The sequence below is a fragment of the Sturnus vulgaris genome, chromosome 18 (assembly GCF_052056855.1).
Source record: "Sturnus vulgaris isolate bStuVul1 chromosome 18, bStuVul1.hap1, whole genome shotgun sequence".
NCBI lineage: Eukaryota > Metazoa > Chordata > Aves > Passeriformes > Sturnidae > Sturnus > Sturnus vulgaris.
Genome location: NC_142260.1, coordinates 4041018 through 4068924, shown reverse-complemented (window position 1 = coordinate 4068924; position 27907 = coordinate 4041018). Strand labels below are relative to the sequence as shown.

The 27907-nt window shown below is 64.8% G+C and overlaps 4 protein-coding genes across 4 annotated transcripts; all 4 read left to right on the top strand.

Annotated features, from left to right (window-relative positions):
- The first annotated feature begins 1300 nt into the window (after window positions 1-1300).
- On the top strand, window positions 1301-5854 carry LOC148221702 (scavenger receptor cysteine-rich type 1 protein M130-like). Its single transcript, XM_088175451.1, has 13 exons — window positions 1301-1352; window positions 1423-1743; window positions 1832-2152; window positions 2229-2531; window positions 2605-2919; window positions 3056-3439; window positions 3515-3823; window positions 3911-4282; window positions 4364-4507; window positions 4656-4751; window positions 4965-5048; window positions 5282-5422; window positions 5637-5854. The coding sequence occupies exons 1-13, from the start codon at window positions 1301-1303 to the stop codon at window positions 5720-5722; spliced, it is 2928 nt and encodes a 975-aa protein (XP_088031577.1). The 3' UTR covers window positions 5723-5854.
- A 2631-nt stretch (window positions 5855-8485) lies between these two features.
- LOC148221701 (antigen WC1.1-like) lies at window positions 8486-13030 on the top strand. Its single transcript, XM_088175449.1, has 13 exons — window positions 8486-8537; window positions 8608-8928; window positions 9017-9337; window positions 9415-9717; window positions 9791-10105; window positions 10242-10625; window positions 10701-11009; window positions 11097-11468; window positions 11549-11692; window positions 11841-11936; window positions 12150-12233; window positions 12467-12607; window positions 12822-13030. The coding sequence occupies exons 1-13, from the start codon at window positions 8486-8488 to the stop codon at window positions 12905-12907; spliced, it is 2928 nt and encodes a 975-aa protein (XP_088031575.1). The 3' UTR covers window positions 12908-13030.
- A 2634-nt stretch (window positions 13031-15664) lies between these two features.
- On the top strand, window positions 15665-20453 carry LOC148221700 (scavenger receptor cysteine-rich type 1 protein M130-like). Its single transcript, XM_088175448.1, has 13 exons — window positions 15665-15716; window positions 15787-16107; window positions 16196-16513; window positions 16591-16893; window positions 16967-17287; window positions 17402-17791; window positions 17867-18175; window positions 18263-18634; window positions 18716-18859; window positions 19007-19102; window positions 19289-19372; window positions 19606-19746; window positions 19931-20453. The coding sequence occupies exons 1-13, from the start codon at window positions 15665-15667 to the stop codon at window positions 20044-20046; spliced, it is 2967 nt and encodes a 988-aa protein (XP_088031574.1). The 3' UTR covers window positions 20047-20453.
- A 3286-nt stretch (window positions 20454-23739) lies between these two features.
- On the top strand, window positions 23740-27612 carry LOC148221699 (uncharacterized). The gene is made up of 8 exons (XM_088175730.1): window positions 23740-24938; window positions 25014-25322; window positions 25410-25781; window positions 25863-26006; window positions 26154-26249; window positions 26340-26546; window positions 26780-26920; window positions 27105-27612. The coding sequence occupies exons 1-8, from the start codon at window positions 24215-24217 to the stop codon at window positions 27218-27220; spliced, it is 2109 nt and encodes a 702-aa protein (XP_088031856.1). The 5' UTR covers window positions 23740-24214; the 3' UTR covers window positions 27221-27612.
- Window positions 27613-27907: the final 295 nt, after the last annotated feature.

The following is a 27907-nucleotide window of genomic DNA, read 5'->3' as shown; positions in this document are numbered from 1 at the left end:
CACAGCGAGGGAGCGGCACGTTATGGCCGAGAGGAATTGCTACCGTGCGGGAGGATGAGGAGCAGCTGCAGTTCCAGGTGCTCCGTTTGCTCCGGAATGGAGCCCGAGAAAAGGGGCCAGAAAAGTGCTGAGCTTTTAGATAAAAAAGCTCCGGGGAACACAGTGTCCCGGTCAGGTGAGGAACGCTGGGAGAGACAGTAGGAGACGTTGATAAGGAGGAAGAGTGACTTAAGCGTGGAGTTTTTGTGCTGGAATGTGAGGGGGTCAAAGCCCAGTTCCTTTGCCTGGGACCATCCAGGGAGGCACTACCTGCGGCTATTTGCTTGTTCCTGTGGCAGCAGAAAATGGATTTACGGAGGGCGACACCTGCGACATCCCTGCGGAAAACGTGGGGTGGAACGGGGGAGGAAACGTGAGGTCTGGATGTGCGAGTGGGTGTTTGGGGAAGCTCCGGGGCCAGCGTGGGTCAGTGGAGCCGCAGCTGTAAAGGTGCCAGCAGGCAAAGTGGATTCCTGCGTTGAGACTGTGCCGCCCGAGAGTCTGGTGAAGGGTGAGGCCGGGAGGTTTCCTTTAGAGCGCGGCTGTTGAGCCGCAGGGGCTCGGAGCGGCGGGGCAGGGGCGGCGCGGAGGCGCGGCGTTGTCGGCGGCAGCGCAGGTGGCGGGAGGTGCGTGCGGTCGCCGGCGAGGCCGGGAGCCGCCGGGGGGTAACCGCCTCCTTCCTGCCCTGGCGGCGAGGCGAGCGCGGGGCCAGAGCTGCGGCAGCAGCGCCATGTGCCAGCGCCGCCGCGAGGGCCCGGGGAGCCGGCACCTGCCAGCCCCGCGCGGAGCCGGGGGCTGCTGCCACCCCCCGCGGGGGCTGCGAGCACCCCGGGAGGGGAGCGCCCCGAGCATGGGGGCTGGCAGCTGTGCAGGTGCATGAGCTACAGGTGGTGCCACGGATGCTCTATCTAGATCTGTGGGGTGAAGCCTGTCCCCATCAGGGTGGCTCTTGGCAGGCTGCAGCAGCAGCAGAGCTGGTGGAAGCGGGGTTACAGGAAGGGCCCCCCCAGCACAGGTGTCGTGGGGGAGCTGCCTGCCCCCAGCACATCCTGGTGGCAGCCCACTGTGAGGAGGTGTGTGACGCCAGAAGCGGAGCCGAGGCTCATATTTGGGCACGGAGCAGGTTATTGGAGGCCGCGGCCCCTGAGCCCGCAGATGAGGCACCTGATAAAGGCTGCCCGGCTGCTGCTGCTGCTGCTGCCTGCATTGGCTCGGGCGCTGGCGAGACGTGCCCTGGCTGTGCTGGCTCGGGGTCGCTGGCATGGGGCCGCTGGTGGCGCTGGGGCTGCTGGTGTGCGTGCAGCTGTGTGCGGGTGAGTGGCGGGCGCTGGGAGCGGGGCCCGCGGCGGTGCCGGTCTCGGCTCAGCAGCCTCCGTGCCGCAGGCTCCGGGGAGCTGCGTCTGGTGGACGGCGGCGATCGCTGTGCCGGCCGAGTGGAGGTGAAGCACGACGGTGAGTGGGGCTCCGTGTGCGTCTTCGACTTCGACTGGGAAGCCCTTTGGGCCACCGTGGTGTGCCGGCAACTGGGCTGTGGCCGGGTGGCCAGGGCTTCTCCGTACATCCGGTTCGGTCAGGGCACCGGGCGCATCTGGCTGCAGCCCTTCTTCTGCATTGGCATCGAGAATGCACTGGAGGAATGTCCGCACTTCGGATGGGGAGAACACTTCTGTGGCCACGAGTGGGATGTGGGGGTGACCTGCACAGGTGAGGGGACACGCTGGCCCTGCTGGGACAGCCACTTTGTGCTGGAGCCTCCCGGACAGGGCTGAGCCGTGCCCCTGGCCTGGTGCAGATGCCGTGGAGCTGAGACTGGCGGGAAGCGGCAATCCGTGTGCCGGGAGGGTGGAGGTGAATCTGCAGGGACAGTGGGGCTCGGTAGTAGACGACAGGTGGGACATGGAGGACGCCGAGGTGGTTTGCCAGCATCTGGGCTGTGGCTCGGCTGCCGGTGCCTACTCCGCCCGCGAGCGCTTCGGCGTCGGCGACGGTGCCGTCAATGTGGCCCTGGTGGACTGCAATGGGGACGAGACCGCTCTCTGGGACTGTGAAATCCGAGGCTGGGGTCCTTATAAAGCCAACATCCATTACTGGGATACTAGCGCTGTGTGCCAAGGTAGGAGCTGCTCTTTGGGGGATGTGGTATTTCATGCACTTCATCCCTTGACACTGAGCCTGTGCTGCTCCTGCAGGATTTTCCCGGCTGGTCGGAGGTGACAGAGAATGTGCCGGGCAGTTGGAGGTGCGGCAGGGCCGGGCCTGGGTTGGCGTGTGTGAGGATCAGGTGGACATGAAGGCGGCGCAGGTGGTGTGCAGGGAGCTGGGATGCGGTGAGGTGCTCGCCATGGGCGGCAGTGGCCGATTTGGGGCGGCATTCGGATCGTTCTGGGACGGGGGCTTCCAGTGCAATGGCAGCGAGCCCCTGCTCAGTGCCTGTGCCCGGCGTCCGGCCCAGAGCCAGGGCTGCAGCGGCCGTGCCAGCATCATCTGCTCCCGTAAGTGCCGGGGACAGCGGGGGCTGTTGGGCTCCGTGCAGCATCCACGGCCTCACCGCCCTTCCTGCCACAGCCTACACGGGCTTCCGCCTGGAGAACAGCAGCTCGAGATGCTCCGGGCGAGTGGAGGTGGCAGTGAGGGGGACGTGGGGGTCCGTGTGCGCCGCCGAGTGGGACCTGCCCGATGCGCACGTGCTGTGCCGCCACCTGGGCTGCGGCCGCGCCCTGGCCGTGCTCCCGGGAGGCTCCTTCGGCAGCGGGGAGGGGCCGCTGCGGCCGGACACCTTCGGCTGCATCGGCAGCGAGCGGCACCCGGGCGAGTGTCCCGTGGCCGTGCTCGGAAAGCCTCCCTGTGCCCCTGGCAACGCCGCTGCTGTCAACTGCTCAGGTGTGTAGGGCATCTGCAGGAGGAGCCTTCAGAGCTTTTGAGACCCACAAAGGATTGGGTTCAAAAGAGACGGAGTTATTTTGGTGTGAATTGCGGTGCGTGCTGCAGCCCCACGCCTCTGCTGGTGGTTTTGCAGGTTTTGATTTCACCCCTTCCCTGCGGCTGGTGGACGGTCAGAGCTTGTGCGATGGGCGGCTGGAGGAAACCATCACCAGCCCGGCCTGGCGCCGAGTGCCTCTGGAGCAGTGGGAGACATGGGATGTGCACATGGTATGCGGGGTGCTGAGCTGTGGCACTCCCAAGGAAGTTTACACCGCCTCGGGAACGGCCGCTGTGTTGAGCAGCAGCTCCAGCGAGGCGGACATCATGACTGAAGAGATGGACAACATTTCGGGCGCGGGCTCTGCACTGATCAGCAGCACTGAGGAGATGGATGACAAGCTGGCGGAGGTGGAGGATGTCTTAGGGACGGGCCCGGCACCAAACAGCAGCCTTGAGGAGATGGTTGTCGTCTGCTCAAGTGGGTGTCCCGAGATGTGCCAGAACTGCCAGTGCTCGAAGCAGCTACTGCAGCCCGGTCCTTCTGTGCCCGCAGGCAGCCGGCGGGTGAGGCTGGTGGGGAGCTCAGGGCGCTGTGCCGGGCGAGTGGAGGTCTATTCCGGTGGCAGCTGGAGCAGCGTGTGCCAGGAAGGCTGGGACCTGCAGGACGCTGCCGTTGTGTGCCGTGAGCTGGGCTGTGGCACGGCCCTGGAGGCGCCGAGCTCGGCGCTCTTGGGGCCCGGCACGGGGCCGCTGTGGCCGTACATGGCCGAGTGCTCCGGGACCGAGGAGTCTCTCTGGGAATGCGGGCGCTCGGAAGGGCGCGAGTGCGGGCTCGGCCTTGGGGCCGGGGCCGTGTGCTCAGGTCAGTGGCGGGCAGCCCCAGATCAGGGTCCAGCAGAGGCCCCGGCGGGTTCGTTGCCGTGCCGTGACGCCCGTGTCCCCCTTGCAGAGCACATCTCCGTGCGGCTGGCAGGCGGCCGTGGGCGCTGCCGTGGGTACCTGGAGGTGTCCTATAACGGCACGTGGGGCCGCGTGTGCTCCAACGGCACCAGCACCGGCACGGCCGCCGCCGTGTGCCGCCAGCTGGGCTGCGGGGAGCGGGGCTGGCTGTCGGCCGTCCCCGCCCAGCAGCCGTCCCGGGCCTGGCTGGCGTGGGTGGGCTGCGAGGACGGGGCCCGCTCACTCTCGGGGTGCCCCTCGGCACCCTGGCACCTGCAGAGCTGCGGCAACGGCGAGCACGCCCAAGTGGATTGTGAGGGGGCCAGCGATGGCACCACTGAGACAAACACTACCCCATATCCGGACAGTGCCACCACCACAGGTAGGTCTGGCCGTGTTTGCAACCCGCACTCCGGGGTGGGTGAGATTCCCCTCTCCTCAGTACGTGGCTGTGTTCCCACAGATGTCCCCAAGAGAATCACCCCGGCAGTGGCCGTGGGGACGGTGTCTGTGCCAACTGTGCTGTGCGTGGTGCTGGGGACGCTGCTGTTCCTGGCCCTGGGTGCCCTGGCCGTGCTGCTGTGCCGTGCCCGTGTCTGGCACCGAGGTGGGTCCTGGTGGGTGGGGATGGGACAGACCCGTTTTTAGGGATTCAGGGGCTCCTCTCCTTTGGAACAGCTCAGAAGATGGGCAGAGTGATCTTGCTGCCCCTGACAGTGCCCAGGGCCCCAGGTAAATGCTGCCTGTGGTTCCAGGCCATGGCAGAGTTGCAGATGCCATCTCCAACGCTGTCTACGAGGAGCTGGACTACATGGCCATGCCAGAGTACCAGAAGGTGCCCAGTGGCCCAGGTGGGTGCAGCCCTTGTGCCCCAACTCTGTGAACAATGAAGGCTCTGACTGACGGCCCCACAGCAGCATTGGTTCTTGGTTGTTCGGCAGTGTCTCCTGGCCATGGGCCCGAGTGGTTTCTCCGTCCTGGCGCAGCCACGCTGTGTGGTGTGAGGTTCTGTCACCTCTGGTGCCACTTGAGGCCACCCCCATGTCCCTGTTTGTCCCCTGCAGGTTCCCTGTCTGAGGGATCAGTCAAGAAGCTGCCGTATTCCAGTGGGGACAGCGTGGAGAGGAGTGACACCGAGGCAGCCCCAGGTAGGACCACAGGGCAGGAATCCAGCGGGGAGAGCACAGGAGAGGGGACACAGCCGGGCTGGGGAGCTGAGGGGACGAGTCCTCCCTGTGTTTGTGTGCAGTGAAGCATTGCCTTTCCCTGCTGGAACCAAGGGTCACCAGCACACCTGTGGTGGGATGTCCAGAGTTGATGGCATGGCCAGAGCCCTGTCAGGGCTGCTAGTCGCTGCCATGGACCCCTCTGCCTTTCTCAGACCCCCCAGCCCGGCCTGAGCAAGGAATCCCGGATGGCTATGATGATGTCTTGGCTGTGCTACAGGAACCTCCTTCTCCCAGCACTGGGGACATGTCCAAACCCAGAGCACAACAGAGGTGGCTTTGTGTTCTCCCCACTGGTAAGAGGCCTCACAGCTGCCCTGTGCCCTCTGCAGAGACACTCCATGGAAGGATTTGGCTGTGGGGGCGGGCAGGGATCCAGCAGCAAATCCATGGGTGCTGTGGCCAGAGCCCAGGTGGGGTCTGACCGTGGGGACACCGAGCGGACTGTCCCCTCAGGCACCTTTCTGTGTTGTCCCCAAGGTGGGATCTCCTCCCCTCCGAGAGACCCAGGAGCCACCATGGATTCTTCAGAGCAGTCCCCGGGGCACACGGACTATGATGATGTCGGCAGCAGATTCCTGGAGACGGCGCCATGAGGATTCCCTGGCCATGCCCCAGCCCTGGGGACATGTGTGTGGCAGTGTGGCCCTGCCATGTGCCCAAGGAGGGGTGGCCCTGTCCATAGACGTCACCCCTCCCAGTCCAATGCTGCAGGAAAAGAGTTTCTGTGTAGGGATTTTCTTGGATTTCGATCTGAATTTCCCTTTTTCCCTATTAAAACCCAAACTGTTCAGTGACTCATTCCTACGGTTGGGACCTCGCTCTGGCTCAGGTACTTCCATCATGGGTACATCAGCCATCGCTTGGAAATGCGTGGTCAGAACTGGAATCAGAAGCACAGACTGGGATTGGGGGAATCGGTGGGAAGAGCCCTGGGAGATGGCTGGGATTGTCTGTGGGGTATTAATATGTTCCTGGAAAATGCACACAACTGTTCCCGGCAAGAAGGAAGGGGATGGGAGAGGGCAGGATATGGAACCCTCCCCGTCAGAGACACAGCAGAGGTCTCTTCTCTGTTTCCCACTGGTGGAGCAGGCTCGAACCCCTTAGCAGCACTGAATACTTGTCTGGGAAAGACTCTGGTTTTTGGAAGGGCTCTTCCTAAAGGAGGGGAGGTGTTCTGAAAGAGGGGAACGACTTCCTGCCTCCCCCCCGGCAGGAGCCCGCGGTGGCAGGGCAGCCGGGCCATTGCCCCTGCCTGCGGCACGTCATGCTCCAGGAGGTTGCCGATCTTCAGGGCGGGCTGCAGTGCCCGGAGGGCGTCCAGTTCCTGCACTAGGGAGTAGTTGCAGTTGTCCGTGCTCAGCCTGGGCATGGAGGAATCAAGGAAAAGAGGAGAAGGTGTTAGATCTTGTGTGGAGGGATGTGCTGACCCAGCCGGGATGCCGGTGCTGCCCTGCCTGTGCCGCAGCATCCTCTCCCCAGCTCGGGAATGCCGGGCGTGGAAGGGGCCGTGGCAGGGCTCTCAGCCCAGGCTCTGCAGCGGGCAGGCGGGATGCCGGAGCTGCTGGCAGAGCTGCAGGACGCCGTGGGCTCCCAGCTCGTTGTCACTCAGGTGCAGGCAGGTGAGACGGGGCCCCTGCAGCAGGCGGCAGCTGCCCAGCGTGTGGGAGCGAGGGAAACAGGGCAGGAGGGCTTTGGCCTCTGCTCGCTCGGGGAGCTGCTGCAGGTGGGAAGGGCGGAGCAGTGTGGGAGGTGCTGGCAGCAGCAGGGGCTGGTGAGGCGGCAATAGCGCAGCCCGAGGAGAACCGGCGGGAAAGAGGCTCAGAACTGAGCGAGGGCCCCTCGACGGATAGATCCGTGGACTCGGAGAGCTCCTGTGACCGGGGTAGCAGCCACGCAGCCACCAAGGCCGCTGCCGTTCTGGTGTCCCCAGCTGAGCCGCTTTGGGCTCAGTGCCGTGCGTGCGTGTGTCGCAGGGACAGCTCCGGGACGCTGCCCGGTGCCGCAGTGCCCGGCAGAGCTGCGCGATGGGGCAGGGCAGCTCCTCCCGCCGCCGCACAGCGAGGGAGCGGCACGTTATGGCCGTGAGGAATTGACGCGGTGCAGGTGGAGGAGGAGCAGCTGCAGTTGCAGCTGCTCCGTTTACTCCGGGATGGAGCCCGAGAAAAGGGGCCAGAAAAGTGCTGAGATTTTGCATAAAAAAGCTCCGGCGAACACAGTGTCCCGGTCAAGTGAGGAACGCTGGGAGAGACAGTAGGAGACGTTGATCAGGAACAAGAGAGACTTAATCGTGGAGTTTTTGTGCTGGAATATGAGGGGTTGAAAGCCCATTTCCTTTGCCTGGGACCATCCAGGGAGGCATTACCTGCGGCTACTTGCTTGTTCCGGTGGCAGCAGAAAATGGATTTACGGAGGGCGACACCTGCGACTTTCCTGGGGAAAACGTGGGATGGAGCGGGTGAGGAAACGTGAGGTCTGGATGTGCGAGTGGGTGTTTGGGGAAGCTCCGGGGCCAGCGTGGGTCAGTGGAGCCGCAGCTGTAAAGGTGCCAGCAGGCAAAGTGGATTCCTGCGTTGAGATTGTGCCGCCCGAGAGTCTGGTGAAGGGTGAGGCCGGGAGGTTTCCTTTAGAGCGCGGCTGTTGAGCCGCAGGGGCTCGGAGCGGCGGGGCAGGGGCGGCGCGGAGGCGCGGCGTTGTCGGCGGCAGCGCAGGTGGCGGGAGGTGCGTGCGGTCGCCGGCGAGGCCGGGAGCCGCCGGGGGGTAACCGCCTCCTTCCTGCCCTGGCGGCGAGGCGAGCGCGGGGCCAGAGCTGCGGCAGCAGCGCCATGTGCCAGCGCCGCCGCGAGGGCCCGGGGAGCCGGCACCTGCCAGCCCCGCGCGGAGCCGGGGGCTGCTGCCACCCCCCGCGGGGGCTGCGAGCACCCCGGGAGGGGAGCGCCCCGAGCATGGGGGCTGGCAGCTGTGCAGGTGCATGAGCTACAGGTGGTGCCACGGATGCTCTATCTAGATCTGTGGGGTGAAGCCTGTCCCCATCAGGGTGGCTCTTGGCAGGCTGCAGCAGCAGCAGAGCTGGTGGAAGCGGGGTTACAGGAAGGGCCCCCCCAGCACAGGTGTCGTGGGGGGGCTGCCTCCCCCCAGCACATCCTGGTGGCAGCCCACTGTGAGGAGGTGTGTGACGCCAGAAGCGGAGCCGAGGCTCATATTTGGGCACGGAGCAGGTTATTGGAGGCCGCGGCCCCTGAGCCCGCAGATGAGGCACCTGATAAAGGCTGCCCGGCTGCTGCTGCTGCTGCTGCCTGCATTGGCTCGGGCGCTGGCGAGACGTGCTCTGGCTGCGCTGGCTCGGGGTCGCTGGCATGGGGCCGCTGGTGGCGCTGGGGCTGCTGGTGTGCGTGCAGCTGTGTGCGGGTGAGTGGCGGGCGCTGGGAGCGGGGCCCGCGGCGGTGCCGGGCCCGGCTCAGCAGCCTCCGTGCCGCAGGCTCCGGGGAGCTGCGTCTGGTGGACGGCGGCGATCGCTGTGCCGGCCGAGTGGAGGTGAAGCACGACGGTGAATGGGGCTCCGTGTGCGTCTTCGAATACCTGTTGAAATCCTTATGGGCCAGCGTGGTGTGCCGGCAGCTGGGCTGTGGCCGGGTGGCCAGGGCTTCTCCGTACACCCGGTACGGTCAGGGCACCGGGCGGATCTGGCTGCAGCTCGGTACCTGCAACGGCACCGAGAAGGGACTGGAGGACTGTCCGCATGCGGGTTGGGGATGGCACTTCTGCGGCCACGAGCGGGATGTGGGGGTGACCTGCACAGGTGAGGGGACACGCTCGCCCTGCTGGGACAGCCACTTTGTGCTGGAGCCTCCCCGGCAGGGCTGAGCCGTGCCCATGGCCTGGTGCAGATGCCTTGGAGCTGAGGCTGGCGGGCGGCGGCAGTCCATGTGCTGGAAGGGTGGAGGTGAAGCTACAGGGACAGTGGGGCTCGGTGGCCGACTCCAACTGGGACATGGAGGACGCCGAGGTGGTTTGCCAGCATCTGGGCTGTGGCTCGGCTGCCGGTGCCTTCTACGCCGGCGAGCGCTACAGCGTAGCGGACAGTCCCATCAGTGTGGTCAAGTTGGACTGCAAAGGGAACGAGGCCACTCTCTGGGAATGCGACATCAGTGGCTGGGGACCTTATAAGGGTAACATCCATAACTATGACACTGCCGTTGTGTGCGAAGGTAGGAGCCGGGCATGGGGGGGATATGGCATTTCATGCACTTCATCCCTTGACCCTGAGCCTGCGCTTCTCCTGCAGGATTTTCCCGGCTGGTCGGAGGTAACAGAGAGTGTGCCGGGCAGTTGGAGGTGCGGCAGGGCCGAGCCTGGGTTGGCGTGTGTGAGGATCAGGTGGACATGAAGGTGGCCCAGGTGGTGTGCAGGGAGCTGCGCTGCGGTGAGGCGCTCGCCATGGGCGGCAGTGGCCGATTTGGGGCGGCATTCGGATCGTTCTGGGACGGGGGCTTCCAGTGCAATGGCAGCGAGCCCCTGCTCAGTGCCTGTGCCCGGCGTCCGGCCCAGAGCCAGGGCTGCAGCGGCCGTGCCAGCATCATCTGCTCCCGTAAGTGCCGGGGACAGCGGGGACTGTTGGGCTCCGTGCAGCGTCCACGGCCTCACCGCCCTTCCTGCCACAGCCTACACGGGCTTCCGCCTGGAGAACAGCAGCTCGAGATGCTCCGGGCGAGTGGAGATGGCAGTGAGGGGGACGTGGGGGTCCGTGTGCGCCGCCGAGTGGGACCTGCCCGATGCGCACGTGCTGTGCCGCCACCTGGGCTGCGGCCGCGCCCTGGCCGTGCTCCCGGGAGGCTCCTTCGGCAGCGGGGAGGGGCCGCTGCGGCCGGACACCTTCGGCTGCACCGGCAGCGAGCGGCACCCGGGCGAGTGTCCCGTGGCCGTGCTCGGAAAACCTCCCTGTGCCCCTGGCAACGCCGCTGCTGTCAACTGCTCAGGTGTGTAGGGCACCTGCAGGAGGAGCCTTCAGGGATTTTGGGACCCCCAAAGGATTGGGTTCAAAAGAGACGGGGTTATTTTGGAGTGAATTGCGGTGCGTGCTGCAGCCCCACGCCTCTGCTGGTGGTTTTGCAGGTTTTGATTTCATCCCTTCCCTGCGGCTGGTGGACGGTCATAGCTTGTGCGATGGGCGGCTGGAGGAAACCATCACCAGCCCGGCCTGGCGCCGAGTGCCTCTGGAGCAGTGGGAGAAATGGGATGCGCACATGGTATGCGGGGTGCTGGGCTGTGGCACTCCCAAGGAAGTTTACACCGCCTCGGGAACGGCCGCTGTGTTGAGCAGCAGCTCCAGCGAGGCGGACATCATGACTGAAGAGATGAACAACATTTCGGGTGCGGGCTCTGCACTGATCAGCAGCACTGAGGAGATGGATGACAAGCTGGCGGAGGTGGAGAATGTCTCAGGAATGGGCCCTGCATCAAACAGCAGCCTTGAGGAGATGGTCGTTGTGTGCTCAAGTGGGTGTCCCGAGATGTGCCAGAACTGCCAGTGCTCGGAGCAGCTACTGCAGCCCGGTCCTTATGTGCCCGCAGGCAGCCGGCGGGTGAGGCTGGTGGGGAGCTCAGAGCGCTGTGCCGGGCGAGTGGAGGTCTATTCCGGTGGCAGCTGGAGCAGCGTGTGCCAGGAAGGCTGGGACCTGCAGGACGCTGCCGTTGTGTGCCGTGAGCTGGGCTGTGGCACGGCCCTGGAGGCGCCGAGCTCGGCGCTCTTGGGGCCCGGCACGGGGCCGCTGTGGCCGTACATGGCCGAGTGCTCCGGGACCGAGGAGTCTCTCTGGGAATGCGGGCGCTCGGAAGGGCGCGAGTGCGGGCTCGGCCTTGGGGCCAGGGCCGTGTGCTCAGGTCAGTGGCGGGCAGCCCCAGATCAGGGTCCAGCAGAGGCCCCGGCGGGTTCGTTGCCGTGCCGTGACGCCCGTGTCGCCCTTGCAGAGCACATCTCCGTGCGGCTGGCAGGCGGCCGTGGGCGCTGCCGTGGGTACCTGGAGGTGTCCTATAACGGCACGTGGGGCCGCGTGTGCTCCAACGGCACCAGCACCGGCACGGCCGCCGCCGTGTGCCGCCAGCTGGGCTGCGGGAAGCGGGGCTGGCTGTCGGCCGTCCCCGCCCAGCAGCCGTCCCGGGCCTGGCTGGCGTGGGTGGGCTGCGAGGACGGGGCTCGCTCACTCTGGGGGTGCCCCTCGGCACCCTGGCACCTGCAGAGCTGCGGCGATGACGAGCACGCCCAAGTGGATTGTGAGGAGGACACCGCTGGCACCACTGAGACAAACACTACCCCATATCCGGACAGTGCCACCAACTCAGGTAGGTCTGACGTGTTTGCAACCCGCACTCCGGGCTGGGTGAGATTCCCCTCTCCTCAGTACGTGTCTGTGTCCCCACAGATGTCCCCAAGAGAATCACCCCGGCAGTGGCCGTGGGGACGGTGTCTGTGCCAACTGTGCTGTGCGTGGTGCTGGGGACGCTGCTGTTCCTGGCCCTGGGTGTCCTGGCCGTGCTGCTGTGCCGTGCCCGTGTCTGGCACCGAGGTGGGTCCTGGTGGGTGGGGATGGGACAGACCCGTTTTTAGGGATTCAGGGGCTCCTCTCCTTTGGAACAGCTCAGAAGATGGGCAGAGTGATCTTGGTGCCCCTGACAGTGCCCAGGGCCCCAGGTAAATGCTGCCTGTGGTTCCAGGCCATGGCAGAGCTGCAGATGCCATCTCCAACGCTGTCTATGAGGAGCTGGACTACACGGCGATGCCAGAGTACCAGAAGGTGCCCAGTGGCCCAGGTGGGTGCAGCCCTTGTGCCTCAGATCTGTGCAGACTGAAGGCTCTTCCTGACATTCCCACAGCAGCTTCGGGTCCTCGTTGCCCAGCACTGGCTCCTGGGCATGGGCCCGGGTGGTTTCTCCGTCCCAGTGCAGCCACGCTGTGTGGTGTGAGGTTCTGTCACCTCTGGTGCCACTTGAGGCCACCCCCATGTCCCTGTTTGTCCCCTGCAGGTTCCCTGTCTGAGGGATCAGTCAAGAAGCTGCCGTATTCCAGTGGGGACAGCGTGGAGAGGAGTGACACCGAGGCAGCCCCAGGTAGGACCACAGGGCAGGAATCCAGCGGGGAGAGCACAGGAGAGGGGACACAGCCGGGCTGGGGAGCTGAGGGGACGAGTCCTCCCTGTGTTTGTGTGCAGCGAAGCATTGCCTTTCCCTGCTGGAACCAAGGGTCACCAGCACATTGCTGATGAGAAAGCCAGAGGGGATGGTAGAGCCAGAGCCCTGCCAGGGTTGCTAGTCACTTCCATGGACCCCTCTGCATTTTCCAGATCCCCCTGCCTGGCCTGAGCAAGGAATCCCGGATGGCTACGATGATGTTGTGGCTGTGTCACAGGAACCTCCTTCTCCCAGCACTGGGGACATGTCCAAACCCAGAGCACAACAGAGGTGGATTTGTGTCCTCCCCACAGGTAAGAGGCCTCACAGCTGCCCTGTGCCCTCTGCAGAGACACTCCATGGAAGGATTTGGCTGTGGGGGCGGGCAGGGATCCAGCAGCAGATCCATGGGTGCTGTGGCCAGAGCCCAGGTGGGGTCTGACCGTGGGGACACGGAGCTGACTGTCCCCTCAGGCACCTTTCTGTACTGTCCCATAGGTGAGATTTCCTCCCCTCCAAGAGCCCCAGGAGCCACCATGGAACTCTCGGAACAATCCCCGGAGCACACAGACTATGATGATGTCGGCAGCAGATTCCTGGAGACGGCGCCATGAGGATTCCCTGGCCATGCCCCAGCCCTGGGGACATGTGTGTGTCAGTGTGGGGCAGTCATGTCCCCAGGGAGGGGTGGCCCTGCCCAAGAGGTTACCCCTCCCTGTCCAGTGCGGCAGGAAAAGAGCTTCTGTGTAGGGATTTTCTTTGATTTCGATGTGAATTTCCCTTTTTCCCTATTAAAACCCAAACTGTTCAGTGACTCATTCCTACGGTTGGGACCTCGCTCTGGCTCAGGTACTTCCATCATGGGTACATCAGCCATCGCTTGGAAATGCGTGGTCAGAACTGGAACCAGAAGCACAGACTGGGATTGGGGGAATCGGTGGGAAGAGCCCTGGGAGATGGCTGGGATTGTCTGTGGGGTATTAATATGTTCCTGGAAAATGCACACAACTGTTCCCGGCAAGAAGGAAGGGGATGGGAGAGGGCAGGATATGGAACCCTCCCCGTCAGAGACACAGCAGAGGTCTCTTCTCTGTTTCCCACTGGTGGAGCAGGCTCGAACCCCTTAGCAGCACTGAATACTTGTCTGGGAAAGACTCTGGTTTTTGGAAGGGCTCTTCCTAAAGGAGGGGAGGTGTTCTGAAAGAGGGGAACGACTTCCTGCCTCCCCCCCGGCAGGAGCCCGCGGTGGCAGGGCAGCCGGGCCATTGCCCCTGCCTGCGGCACGTCATGCTCCAGGAGGTTGCCGATCTTCAGGGCGGGCTGCAGTGCCCGGAGGGCGTCCAGTTCCTGCACCAGGGAGTAGTTGCAGTTGTCCGTGCTCAGCCTGGGCATGGAGGAATCAAGGAAAAGAGGAGAAGGTGTTAGATCTTGTGTGGAGGGATGTGCTGACCCAGCCGGGATGCCGGTGCTGCCCTGCCTGTGCCGCAGCATCCTCTCCGCAGCTCGGGAATGCCGGGCGTTGAAGGGGCCGTGGCAGGGCTCTCAGCCCAGGCTCTGCAGCGGGCAGGCGGGATGCCGGAGCTGCTGGCAGAGCTGCAGGACGCCGTGGGCTCCCAGCTCGTTGTCACTCATGTGCAGGCAGGTGAGACGGGGCCCCTGCAGCAGGCGGCAGCTGCCCAGCGTGTGGGAGCGAGGGAAACGGGGCAGGAGGGCTTTGGCCTCTGCTCGCTCGGGGAGCTGCTGCAGGTGAGAAGGGCGGAGCAGTGTGGGAGGTGCTGGCAGCAGCAGGGGCTGGTGAGGCGGCAATAGCGCAGCCCGAGGAGAACCGGCGGGATAGAGGCTCAGAGCTGAGCGAGGGTTCCCCGGGGGATAGATCCGTGGACTCGGAGAGCTCCTGTGCCCTGTGGCCGGAGCAGCACCCACGCAGCCACCAAGGCCGCTGCAGTTCTGGTCTCCCCAGCTGAGTCGCTTTGGGCTCAGTGCCGTGCGTGCGTGTGTCGCAGGGACAGCTCCGGGACGCTGCCCGGTGCCGCAGTGCCCGGCAGAGCTGCGCGATGGGGCAGGGCAGCTCCTCCCGCCGCCGCACAGCGAGGGAGCGGCACGTAATGGCCGTGAGGAATTGACGCGGTGCAGGTGGATGAGGAGCAGCTGCAGTTCCAGCTGCTCCGTTTACTCCGGGATGGAGCCCGAGAAAAGGGGCCAGAAAAGTGCTGAGCTTTTGTATAAAACAGCTCCGTGGAACACAGTGTCCCGGTCATCACGTGAGGAACACTGGGAGAGACAGTAGGAGACGTTGATCAGGAGGAAGAGAGACTTCAGCGTGGAGTTTTTGTGCTTGGAATATGAGGGGGTGAAAGCCCAGTTCCTTTGTCTTGGACTATCCAGGGAGGCACTACCTGCGGCTATTTGCTTTTTCCTGTGGCAGCAGAAAATGGATTTACGGAGGACGACACCTGCGACTTTGCCGTGGGAAACGTGGGATGGAGCGGGTGAGGAAACGTGAGGTCTGGATGTGCGAGTGGGTGTTTGGGGAAGCTCCGGGGCCAGCGTGGGTCAGTGGAACCGCAGCTGTGAAGGTGCCAGCAGGCAAAGTCAGCAGGATTCCTGAGTCGGGGATGATCCCCCCGAGAGTCTGGTGAAGGGTGAGGCCGGGAGGTTTCCTTTAGAGCGCGGCTGTTGAGCCGCAGGGGCTCGGAGCGGCGGGGCAGGGGCGGCGCGGAGGCGCGGCGTTGTCGGCGGCAGCGCAGGTGGCGGGAGGTGCGTGCGGTCGCCGGCGAGGCCGGGAGCCGCCGGGGGGTAACCGCCTCCTTCCTGCCCTGGCGGCGAGGCGAGCGCGGGGCCAGAGCTGCGGCAGCAGCGCCATGTGCCAGCGCCGCCGCGAGGGCCCGGGGAGCCGGCACCTGCCAGCCCCGCGCGGAGCCGGGGGCTGCTGCCACCCCCCGCGGGGGCTGCGAGCACCCCGGGAGGGGAGCGCCCCGAGCATGGGGGCTGGCAGCTGTGCAGGTGCATGAGCTAGAGGTGGTGCCACGGATGCTCTATCTAGATCTGTGGGGTGAAGCCTGTCCCCATCAGGGTGGGTTTTGAAGCAGAGCTGGAGGCTCGGGAGATACAGGAAGGGGCCCCCCCAAGCACAGGTGTCGTGGGGGAGCTGCCTCCCCCCAGCACATCCTGGTGGCAGCCCACTGTGAGGCGGTGTGTGACGCCAGAAGCGGAGCCGAGGCTCATATTTGGGCACGGAGCAGGTTATTGGAGGCCGCGGCCCCTGAGCCCGCAGATGAGGCACCTGATAAAGGCTGCCCGGCTGCTGCTGCCTGCATTGGCTCGGGCGCTGGCGAGACGTGCTCTGGCTGCGCTGGCTCGGGGTCGCTGGCATGGGGCCGCTGGTGGCGCTGGGGCTGCTGGTGTGCGTGCAGCTGTGTGCGGGTGAGTGGCGGGCGCTGGGAGCGGGGCCCGCGGCGGTGCCGGACCCGGCTCAGCAGCCTCCGTGCCGCAGGCTCCGGGGAGCTGCGTCTGGTGGACGGCGGCGATCGCTGTGCCGGCCGAGTGGAGGTGAAGCACGACGGTGAATGGGGCTCCGTGTGCGTCTTCTCCAATTTGAACCGGAACGCCCATTTGGCCACCTTGGTGTGCCGGCAACTGGGCTGTGGCCGGGTGGCCAGGGCGTCTCCGCCCATCCGGTTCAGGCAGGGCACCGGGCGGATCTGGCTGCAGCTCTTCTGTCGCGGCAGCGAAAATGCGCTGGAGGAATGTCCGCACTTCGGATGGGGAGAACACTTCTGTGGCCAGGAGAGAGGTGTATGGGTGACCTGCACAGGTGAGGGGACACGCTAGCCCTGCTGGGACAAGCCATTTGTGCTGGAGCATCCCGGGCAGGGCTGAGCCTTGCCCCTGGCCTGGTGCAGATGCCGTGGAGCTGAGACTGGCGGGCGGCGACAGTCCGTGTGCCGGGAGGGTGGAGGTGAAGCTGCAGGGACAGTGGGGCTCGGTGGGGGACGACGGGTGGGACATGGAGGACGCCGAGGTGGTTTGCCAGCATCTGGGCTGCGGCTCGGCTGCTGGTGCCTACTCCGCCCGCGAGCGCTTCGGCGTCGGCGACGGTCCCGTCAGTCTGTTCTTGGGGAACTGCGGTGGGAGCGAGACCATTCTCTGGGACTGCTACATCGCTGGCTGGGGACCCTTCACTAACTTCCATGACTGGGACACTGCCGTTGTGTGTCAAGGTAGGAGCTGGTCTTGGAGGGGATGTTGCATTTCATGCACTTCATCCCTTGACCCTGAGCATGCGCTGCTCCTGCAGGATTTTCCCGGCTGGTCGGAGGTGATGGAGTCTGTGCCGGGCAGTTGGAGGTGCGGCAGGGCCGGGCCTGGGTTGGCGTGTGTGAGGATCAGGTGGACATGAAGGCGGCGCAGGTGGTGTGCAGGGAGCTGGGCTGCGGTGAGGTGCTCGCCATGGGCGGCAGTGGCCGATTAGGGGCGACATCGGGATGGCTCTGGGACAGGTCCTTCCAGTGCAATGGCAGCGAGCCCCTGCTCAGTGCCTGTGCCCGGCGTCCGGCCCAGAGCCAGGGCTGCAGCGGCCGTGCCAGCATCATCTGCTCCCGTAAGTGCCGAGGACAGCGGGGGCTGTTGGGCTTCGTGCAGCATCCACGGCTTCACCAACTTTCCTATCACAGCATCCGGGCCCACGAGCTTCCGCCTGGAGAAAGGCAGCTCGAGATGCTCCGGGCGAGTGGAGGTGGCAGTGAGGGGGACGTGGGGGTCCGTGTGCGCCGCCGAGTGGGACCTGCCCGATGCGCACGTGCTGTGCCGCCACCTGGGCTGCGGCCGCGCCCTGGCCGTGCTCCCGGGAGGCTCCTTCGGCAGCGGGGAGGGGCCGCTGCGGCCGGACACCTTCGGCTGCACCGGCAGCGAGCGGCACCCGGGCGAGTGTCCCGTGGCCGTGCTGGGAAAGCCTCCCTGTGCCCCCGGAAACGCCGCTGCTGTCAACTGCTCAGGTGTGTAGGGCAACTGCGGGACGTACCATCAGGGCTTTTGGGACTCCCCAAGAATCGGGATCAGAAGATACTGAGTTATTTTGGGATGAAAGGCTGATTCTCGGCATTTTACAGGTATTTTGGAGTCCCTGAGGCTCGTGGAGGGTGAGACACGCTGCGATGGGTGGCTGGAGTTGGCCATAAGCACCGGGGCGTGGCGCCGTGTACCAGGAGAGCTTTTGCTCATACGGAATTTCAGCAAGGTGTGCTGGGAGCTGGGCTGTGGAGGACTGGACAAGAGTAACAATGTCTCTGGTACGGTTACCCTTCGGGACATCAATGAGACGGAGAGGGCCAACATGGAAAGTGTGATTCAAACCATCCAGGGGATGACCACTGTGCTGACCAAGAGGCCCGAAGAGCTGTCTGAGTCCTTTTTTCAGGACCACGTACATGTTTCATCTTTACTGTGGATGACCACTGCCCCAGCTGGCATCCCTCACGGGGCGGCCATCGTCTGTTCAGGTGGGTGTCCTGAGATGTGCCGGAGCTGCCAGTGCTCCAGGCAGGCGCCCCAGCCCCGTCTTTCCGTGTCCGCAGGCAGCCGGCGGGTGAGGCTGGTGGGGAGCTCAGGGCGCTGTGCCGGGCGAGTGGAGGTCTATTCCGGTGGCAGCTGGAGCAGCGTGTGCCAGGAAGGCTGGGACCTGCAGGACGCTGCCGTTGTGTGCCGTGAGCTGGGCTGTGGCACGGCCCTGGAGGCGCCGAGCTCGGCGCTCTTGGGGCCCGGCACGGGGCCGCTGTGGCCGTACATGGCCGAGTGCTCCGGGACCGAGGAGTCTCTCTGGGAATGCGGGCGCTCGGAAGGGCGCGAGTGCGGGCTCGGCCTTGGGGCCAGGGCCGTGTGCTCAGGTCAGTGGCGGGCAGCCCCAGATCAGGGTCCAGCAGAGGCCCCGGCGGGTTCGTTGCCGTGCCGTGACGCCCGTGTCCCCCTTGCAGAGCACATCTCCGTGCGGCTGGCAGGCGGCCGTGGGCGCTGCCGTGGGTACCTGGAGGTGTCCTATAACGGCACGTGGGGCCGCGTGTGCTCCAACGGCACCAGCACCGGCACGGCCGCCGCCGTGTGCCGCCAGCTGGGCTGCGGGGAGCGGGGCTGGCTGTCGGCCGTCCCCGCCCAGCAGCCGTCCCGGGCCTGGCTGGCGTGGGTGGGCTGCGAGGACGGGGCTCGCTCACTCTGGGAGTGCCCCTCGGCACCCTGGCACCTGCAGAGCTGCGGCAATGGCGCGCACGCCCAAGTGGATTGTGAGGAGGACACCGCTGGCACCACTGAGACAAACACTACCCCATATCCGGACAGTGCCACCAACTCAGGTAGCTCTCGCGGTGTTTGCATCCCGCATTCCGGGCTGGCTGAGATTCCCCACTCCTCAGTACCTGGCTGTGTCCCCACAGGTGTCCCCAAGAGAATCACCCCGGCAGTGGCCGTGGGGACGGTGTCTGTGCCAACTGTGCTGTGCGTGGTGCTGGGGACGCTGCTGTTCCTGGCCCTGGGTGTCCTGGCCGTGCTGCTGTGCCGTGCCCGTGTCTGGCACCGAGGTGGGTCCTGGTGGGTGGGGGCTGGGCCACACCCGTTAGGGTGTCCAGGGGCTCTTGTCTTGGGGAACAGCTCAGAAGATGGGCAGGGTGATCTTGGTGCCCCTGACAGTGCCCAGGGCCCCAGGTAAATGATGCCTGTGGTTCCAGGCCTTGGCAGAGCTGCAGATGCCATCTCCAACGCTGTCTATGAGGAGCTGGACTACACGGCCATGCCAGAGTACCAGAAGGTGCCCAGTGGCCCAGGTCAGCTCTGTGCAGAGTGAAGGCTCTGCCCTATGGCAGCTTCGGCTCCTGGTTGTCTGGCAGTGGCTCCTGGCCATGGGCTGGGGTGGCCCCTCGGTACCAGAGCAGCTGTGCTGTGTGGTGTGAGCTTCTGTCACCGGTTGTGCCACTGGAGGCAACCCGCATGTCCCTCTTTATCCCTTGCAGGTTCCCTGTTGGAGGGACCTATCCAGAAGCTGCCGTATTATATTGGACACAGAGTGAAGGGGAGTGACACTGACGCAGCCCCAGGTAGGACCACAGGGCAGGATGCCAGGACGGAGAGCAGGGGAGAGGGGACACAGCCGGGCTGGGGAGCTGAGGGGACGAGTCCTCCCTGTGTTTGTGTGCAGCGAAGCATTGCCTTTCCCTGCTGGAACCAAGGGTCACCAGCACACCTGTGGTGGGATGTCCAGAGGGGATGGCACAGCCAGAGCCCTGCCAGGGCTGCTGGTCACTGCCATGGACTCCTCTGCCTTTCCCAGACGCCCCAGCCCGGCCTGAGCAAGGAATCCCGGATGGCTATGATGATGTCTTGGCTGTGTCACAGGAACCTCCTTCTCCCAGCACTGGGGACATGTCCAAACCCAGAGCACAACAGAGGTGGATTTGTGTCCTCCCCACAGGTAAGAGGCCTCACAGCTGCCCTGTGCCCTCTGCAGAGACACTCCATGGAAGGGTTTGGCTGTGGGGGCGGGCAGGAATCCAGCAGCAAATCCATGGGTGCTGTGGCCAGAGCCCAGGTGGGGTCTGACCGTGGGGACACGGAGCTGACTGTCCCCTCAGGCACCTTTCTGTGTTGTCCCCAAGGTGGGATCTCCTCCCCTCCAAGAGCTCCAGGAGCCACCATGGACCCCTCGGAACAGTCCCCGGGGCACACGGACTATGATGATGTCGGCAGCAGATTCCTGGAGACGGCGCCATGAGGATTCCCTGGCCATGCCCCAGCCCTGGGGACATGTGTGTGGCAGTGTGGCCCTGCCATGTGCCCAAAGAGGGGTGGCCCTGTCCATAGACGTCACCACTCCCAGTCCAATGCTGTAGGAAAAGAGCTTCTGTGTAGGGATTTTCTTTGATTTCTATGTGAATTTCCCTTTTTCCCTATTAAAACCCATTGATCAGAGACTCACTCCCATGGCTGAGACCTCATTCTAAAACAGGCACTTCCATCATGGTAAATCAGCCATTGCTTTGGGATGCGGGCAGGAACTGGAAGCACAGACACATGCCTGGGATTGGTGGAATCGGTGGGAAGAGCTCTGGGAGATTGCTGGCATTGTCTTTCTTTGTCATTGCCAAATACACACAACTGTTCCCAGCAATATCAAGGGGAAAAGGGAGAGGGCAGGACCCGGACACCCTCTTCCCCACTACAGATGCAAAACGGATGTACTCCCTGTGCCCCACGGCTGGAGCAAGCTCCGAACCACTGGCAGCAGAGAGAACTAGGCTGGGAATGGCTCTGGTTTTTGGAAGGGCTCTTCCTAAAATTAGGAAGGTTTTCTGAAGGAAAGGAGCGCCATCCTCCCCCCCAGCAGGAGCCCGCGGTGACAGGGCAGCCGGGCCATTGCCCCTGCCTGCGGCACGTCATGCTCCAGGAGGTTGCCGATCTTCAGGGCGGGCTGCAGTGCCCGGAGGGCGTCCAGTTCCTGCACCAGGGCGTAGTTGCAGTCGTCCTGCTCAGCCTCGGCATGGAGGAATCAAGGAAAAGAGGGGAAGGTGTTAGCTCTTGTGTGGAGGGATGTGCTGACCCAGCCGGGATGCCGGTGCTGCCCTGCCTGTGCCGCAGCATCCTCTCCCCAGCTCGGGAATGCCGGGCGTGGAAGGGGCCGTGGCAGGGCTCTCAGCCCAGGCTCTGCAGCGGGCAGGCGGGATGCCGGAGCTGCTGGCAGAGCTGCAGGACGCCGTGGGCTCCCAGCTCGTTGTCACTCATGTGCAGGCAGGTGAGACGGGGCCCCTGCAGCAGGCGGCAGCTGCCCAGCGTGTGGGAGCGAGGGAAACGGGGCAGGAGGGCTTTGGCCTCTGCTCGCTCGGGGAGCTGCTGCAGGTGGGAAGGGCAGAGCAGTGTGGGAGGTGCTGGCAGCAGCAGGGGCTGGTGAGGCGACAATAGCGCAGCCCGAGGAGAACCGGCGGGAAAGAGGCTCAGAACTGAGCGAGGGTTCCCCGGGGGATGATAGATCCGTGGACTCGGAGAGCTCCTGTGACCGGGGTAGCAGCCACGCAGCCACCAAGGCCGCTGCCGTTCTGGTGTCCCCAGCTGAGCCGCTTTGGGCTCAGTGCCGTGCGTGCGTGTGTCGCAGGGACAGCTCCGGGACGCTGCCCGGTGCCGCAGTGCCCGGCAGAGCTGCGCGATGGGGCAGGGCAGCTCCTCCCGCCGCCGCACAGCGAGGGAGCGGCACGTTATGGCCGTGAGGAATTGCTACCGTGCAGGAGGATGAGGAGCAGCTGCAGTTCCAGCTGCTCCGTTTACTCCGGAATGGAGCCCGAGAAAAGGGGCCAGAAAAGTGCTGAGCTTTTAGATAAAAAATCTCCGGCGAACCCAGTGTCCCGGTTAAGTGAGGAACGCTGGGAGAGACAGTAGGAGACGTTGATCAGGAGGAAGAGTGACTTAAGCGTGGAGTTTTTGTGCTGGAATGTGAGGGGGTGAAAGCCCAGTTCCTTTGCCTGGGACCATCCAGGGAGGCATTACCTGCGGCTATTTGCTTGTTCCTGTGGCAGCAGAAAATGGATTTACGGAGGATGACACCTGCGACTTTCCTGGGGAAAACGTGGGGTGGAACGGGGGAGGAAACGTGAGGTCTGGATGTGGGAGTGTGTGTTTGGGGAAGCTCCGGGGCCAGCGTGGGTCAGTGGAACCGCAGCTGTGAAGGTGCCAGCAGGCAAAGTGGATTCCTGCGTTGAGATTGTGCCGCCCGAGAGTCTGGTGAAGGGTGAGGCCGGGAGGTTTCCTTTAGAGCGCGGCTGTTGAGCCGCAGGGGCTCGGAGCGGCGGGGCAGGGGCGGCGCGGAGGCGCGGCGTTGTCGGCGGCAGCGCAGGTGGCGGGAGGTGCGTGCGGTCGCCGGCGAGGCCGGGAGCCGCCGGGGGGTAACCGCCTCCTTCCTGCCCTGGCGGCGAGGCGAGCGCGGGGCCAGAGCTGCGGCAGCAGCGCCATGTGCCAGCGCCGCCGCGAGGGCCCGGGGAGCCGGCACCTGCCAGCCCCGCGCGGAGCCGGGGGCTGCTGCCACCCCCCGCGGGGGCTGCGAGCACCCCGGGAGGGGAGCGCCCCGAGCATGGGGGCTGGCAGCTGTGCAGGTGCATGAGCTACAGGTGGTGCCACGGATGCTCTATCTAGATCTGTGGGGTGAAGCCTGTCCCCATCAGGGTGGCTCTTGGCAGGCTGCAGCAGCAGCAGAGCTGGTGGAAGCGGGGTTACAGGAAGGGCCCCCCCAGCACAGGTGTCGTGGGGGGGCTGCCTCCCCCCAGCACATCCTGGTGGCAGCCCACTGTGAGGAGGTGTGTGACGCCAGAAGCGGAGCCGAGGCTCATATTTGGGCACGGAGCAGGTTATTGGAGGCCGCGGCCCCTGAGCCCGCAGATGAGGCACCTGATAAAGGCTGCCCGGCTGCTGCTGCTGCTGCCTGCATTGGCTCGGGCGCTGGCGAGACGTGCTCTGGCTGCGCTGGCTCGGGGTCGCTGGCATGGGGCCGCTGGTGGCGCTGGGGCTGCTGGTGTGCGTGCAGCTGTGTGCGGGTGAGTGGCGGGCGCTGGGAGCGGGGCCCGCGGCGGTGCCGGGCCCGGCTCAGCAGCCTCCGTGCCGCAGGCTCCGGGGAGCTGCGTCTGGTGGACGGCGGCGATCGCTGTGCTGGGCGAGTGGAGGTGAAGCACGACGGTGAATGGGGCTCCGTGTGCGTCTTCGAATACCTGTTGAAATCCTTATGGGCCAGCGTGGTGTGCCGGCAGCTGGGCTGTGGCCGGGTGGCCAGGGCTTCTCCGTACACCCGGTACGGTCAGGGTACCGGGCGGATCTGGCTGCAGCTCGGTACCTGCAACGGCGCCGAGAAGGGACTGGAGGACTGTCCGCATGCGGGTTGGGGATGGCACATGTGCGGCCACGAGCGGGATGTGGGGGTGACCTGCACAGGTGAGGGGACACGCTAGCCCTGCTGGGACAGCCACTTTGTGCTGGAGCTTCCCCGGCAGGGCTGAGCCGTGCCCATGGCCTGGTGTAGATGCCTTGGAGCTGAGGCTGGCGGGCGGCGGCAGTCCATGTGCTGGAAGGGTGGAGGTGAAGCTACAGGGACAGTGGGGCTCGGTGGGAGACGACCCGTGGGACATGGAGGACGCCGAGGTGGTTTGCCAGCATCTGGGCTGTGGCTCGGCTGCCGGTGCCTTCTACGCCCGCGAGCGCTTCAGCGTAGGGGACGGGCCCGTCAGTGTGGTCTTGGTGTACTGCAAAGGGAACGAGGCCACTCTCTGGGAATGCGACATCAGTGGCTGGGGACCTTATAAGGGTAACATCCATAACTATGACACTGCCGTTGTGTGCGAAGGTAGGAGCCGGGCTTGGGGGGGCATGTGGCATTTCATGCACTTCATCCCTTGACCCTGAGCCTGCGCTGCTCCTGCAGGATTTTCCCGGCTGGTCGGAGGTAACAGAGAATGTGCCGGGCAGTTGGAGGTGCGGCAGGGTCGGGCCTGGGTTGGCGTGTGTGAGGATCAGGTGGACATGAAGGTGGCCCAGGTGGTATGCAGGGAGCTGCGCTGCGGTGAGGCGCTCGCCATGGGCGGCAGTGGCCGATTTGGGGCGGCATTCGGATCGTTCTGGGACGGGGGCTTCCAGTGCAATGGCAGCGAGCCCCTGCTCAGTGCCTGTGCCCGGCGTCCGGCCCAGAGCCAGGGCTGCAGCGGCCGTGCCAGCATCATCTGCTCCCGTAAGTGCCGGGGACAGTGGGGGCTGTTGGGCTCCGTGCAGCATCCCCGGCCTCACCGCCCTTCCTGCCACAGCCTACACGGGCTTCCGCCTGGAGAACAGCAGCTCGAGATGCTCCGGGCGAGTGGAGGTGGCAGTGAGGGGGACGTGGGGGTCCGTGTGCGCCGCCGAGTGGGACCTGCCCGATGCGCACGTGCTGTGCCGCCACCTGGGCTGCGGCCGCGCCCTGGCCGTGCTCCCGGGAGGCTCCTTCGGCAGCGGGGAGGGGCCGCTGCGGCCGGACACCTTCGGCTGCACCGGCAGCGAGCGGCACCCGGGCGAGTGTCCCGTGGCCGTGCTGGGGAAGCCTCCCTGTGCCCCCGGAAACGCCGCTGCTGTCAACTGCTCAGGTGTGTAGGGCACCTGCAGGAGGAGCCTTCAGGGATTTTGGGACCCACAAAGGATTGGGTTCAAAAGAGACGGGGTTATTTTGGAGTGAATTGCGGTGCGTGCTGCAGCCCCACGGCTCTGCTGGTGGTTTTGCAGGTTTTGATTTCACCCCTTCCCTGCGGCTGGTGGACGGTCAGAGCTTGTGCGATGGGCGGCTGGAGGAAACCATCACCAGCCCGGCCTGGCGCCGAGTGCCTCTGGAGCAGTGGGAGAAATGGGATGTGCACATGGTATGCGGGGTGCTGGGCTGTGGCACTCCCAAGGAAGTTTACACCGCCTCGGGAACGGCCGCTGTGTTGAGCAGCAGCTCCAGCGAGGCGGACATCATGACTGAAGAGATGGACAACATTTCGGGCGCGGGCTCTGCACTGATCAGCAGCACTGAGGAGATGGATGACAAGCTGGCGGAGGTGGAGGATGTCTCAGGGCAGGGCCCGGCACCAAACAGCAGCCTTGAGGAGATGGTCGTTGTGTGCTCAAGTGAGTGTACCGAGCAGGGCCACAGGTGCCCATGCTCGAAGCAGCCACTCCAGTCTTGTACTTCCCTGTTCGCAGGCAGCCGGCGGGTGAGGCTGGTGGGGAGCTCAGGGCGCTGTGCCGGGCGAGTGGAGGTCTATTCCGGTGGCAGCTGGAGCAGCGTGTGCCAGGAAGGCTGGGACCTGCAGGACGCTGCCGTTGTGTGCCGTGAGCTGGGCTGTGGCACGGCCCTGGAGGCGCCGAGCTCGGCGCTCTTGGGGCCCGGCACGGGGCCGCTGTGGCCGTACATGGCCGAGTGCTCCGGGACCGAGGAGTCTCTCTGGGAATGCGGGCGCTCGGAAGGGCGCGAGTGCGGGCTCGGCCTTGGGGCCGGGGCCGTGTGCTCAGGTCAGTGGCGGGCAGCCCCAGATCAGGGTCCAGCAGAGGCCCCGGCGGGTTCGTGGCCGTGCCGTGACGCCCGTGTCGCCCTTGCAGAGCACATCTCCGTGCGGCTGGCAGGCGGCCGTGGGCGCTGCCGTGGGTACCTGGAGGTGTCCTATAACGGCACGTGGGGCCGCGTGTGCTCCAACGGCACCAGCACCGGCACGGCCGCCGCCGTGTGCCGCCAGCTGGGCTGCGGGGAGCGGGGCTGGCTGTCGGCCGTCCCCCCCCAGCAGTCGTCCCGGGCCTGGCTGGCGTGGGTGGGCTGCGAGGACGGGGCCCGCTCACTCTGGGGGTGCCCCTCGGCACCCTGGCACCTGCAGAGCTGCGGCAATGGCGCGCACGCCCAAGTGGATTGTGAGGAGGACAGCGATGGCACCACTGGGACAAACACTACCCCATATCCGGACAGTGCCACCAACTCAGGTAGGTCTGCTCGTGCCTGCATCCTTTACCCTGGACTGGCTGAGATTCCCCTCTCCTCACCCCCTGGCTGTGTCCCCACAGATGTCCCCAAGAGAATCACCCCGGCAGTGGCCGTGGGGACGGTGTCTGTGCCAACTGTGCTGTGCGTGGTGCTGGGGACGCTGCTGTTCCTGGCCCTGGGTGTCCTGGCCGTGCTGCTGTGCCGTGCCCGTGTCTGGCACCGAGGTGGGTCCTGGTGGGTGGGGATGGGACAGACCCGTTTTTAGGGATTCAGGGGCTCCTCTCCTTTGGAACAGCTCAGAAGATGGGCAGAGTGATCTTGCTGCCCCTGACAGTGCCAGGGCCCCAGGTAAATGCTGCCTGTGGTTCCAGGCCATGGCAGAGCTGCAGATGCCATCTCCAACGCTGTCTACGAGGAGCTGGACTACACGGCCATGCCAGAGTACCAGAAGGTGCCCAGTGGCCCAGGTGGGTGCAGCCCTTGTGCCCCAACTCTGTGAACAATGAAGGCTCTGACTGACGGCCCCACAGCAGCATTGGTTCTTGGTTGTTCGGCAGTGTCTCCTGGCCATGGGCCCGAGTGGTTTCTCCGTCCCAGTGCAGCCACGCTGTGTGGTGTGAGCTTCTGTCACCTCTGGTGCCACTTGAGGCCACCCCCATGTCCCTGTTTGTCCCCTGCAGGTTCCCTGTCTCAGGGATCAGTCAAGAAGCTGCCGTATTCCAGTGGGGACAGCGTGGAGAGGAGTGACACCGAGGCAGCCCCAGGTAGGGCCACAGGGCAGGAATCCAGCGGGGAGAGCACAGGAGAGGGGACACAGCCGGGCTGGGGAGCTGAGGGGACGAGTCCTCCCTGTGTTTGTATGCAGCGAAGAATTGCCTTTCCCTGCTGGAACCAAGGGTCACCAGCACACCTGTGGTGGGATGTCCAGAGTTGATGGCATGGCCAGAGCCCTGCCAGGGCTGCTAGTCACTGCCATGGACCCCTCTGCCTTTCTCAGACCCCCCAGCCCGGCCTGAGCAAGGAATCCCGGATGGCTACGATGATGTCGTGGCTGTGTCACAGGAACCTCCTTCTCCCAGCACTGGGGACATGTCCAAACCCAGAGCACAACAGAGGTGGATTTGTGTCCTCCCCACAGGTAAGAGGCCTCACAGCTGCCCTGTGCCCTCTGCAGAGACACTCCATGGAAGGGTTTGGCTGTGGGGGCGGGCAGGAATCCAGCAGCAAATCCATGGGTGCTGTGGCCAGAGCCCAGCTGGGGTCTGACCGTGGGGACACCGAGCTGACTGTCCCCTCAGGCACCTTTCTGTGTTGTCCCCAAGGTGGGATCTCCTCCCCTCCAAGAGCTCCAGGAGCCACCATGGACCCCTCGGAACAGTCCCCGGGGCACACGGACTATGATGATGTCGGCAGCAGATTCCTGGAGACGGCGCCATGAGGATTCCCTGGCCATGCCCCAGCCCTGGGGACATGTGTGTGGCAGTGTGGCCCTGCCATGTGCCCAAGGAGGGGTGGCCCTGTCCATAGACGTCACCCCTCCCAGTCCAATGCTGTAGGAAAAGAGCTTCTGTGTAGGGATTTTCTTTGATTTCTATGTGAATTTCCCTTTTTCCCTATTAAAACCCATTGATCAGAGACTCACTCCCATGGCTGAGACCTCATTCTAGAACAGGCACTTCCATCATGGGTAAATCAGCCATTGCTTTGGGATGCGGGCAGGAACTGGAAGCACAGACACATGCCTGGGATTGGTGGAATCGGTGGGAAGAGCTCTGGGAGATTGCTGGCATTGTCTTTCTTTGTCATTGCCAAATACACACAACTGTTCCCAGCAATATCAAGGGGAAAAGGGAGAGGGCAGGACCCGGACACCCTCTTCCCCCCCAGAGATGCAGAACGGATGTACTCCCTGTGCCCCACGGCTGGAGCAAGCTCAGAACCATTGGCAGCAGAGAGAACTAGGCTGGGAATGGCTCTGGTTTTTGGAAGGGCTCTTCCTAAAATGAGGAAGGTTTTCTGAAGGAAAGGAGCGCCTTCCTCCCCCCCAGCAGGAGCTCGCGGGGTGCCGGGCCATTGCCCCTGCCTGCGGCACGTCATGCTCCAGGATGTTGCCGATCTTCAGGGC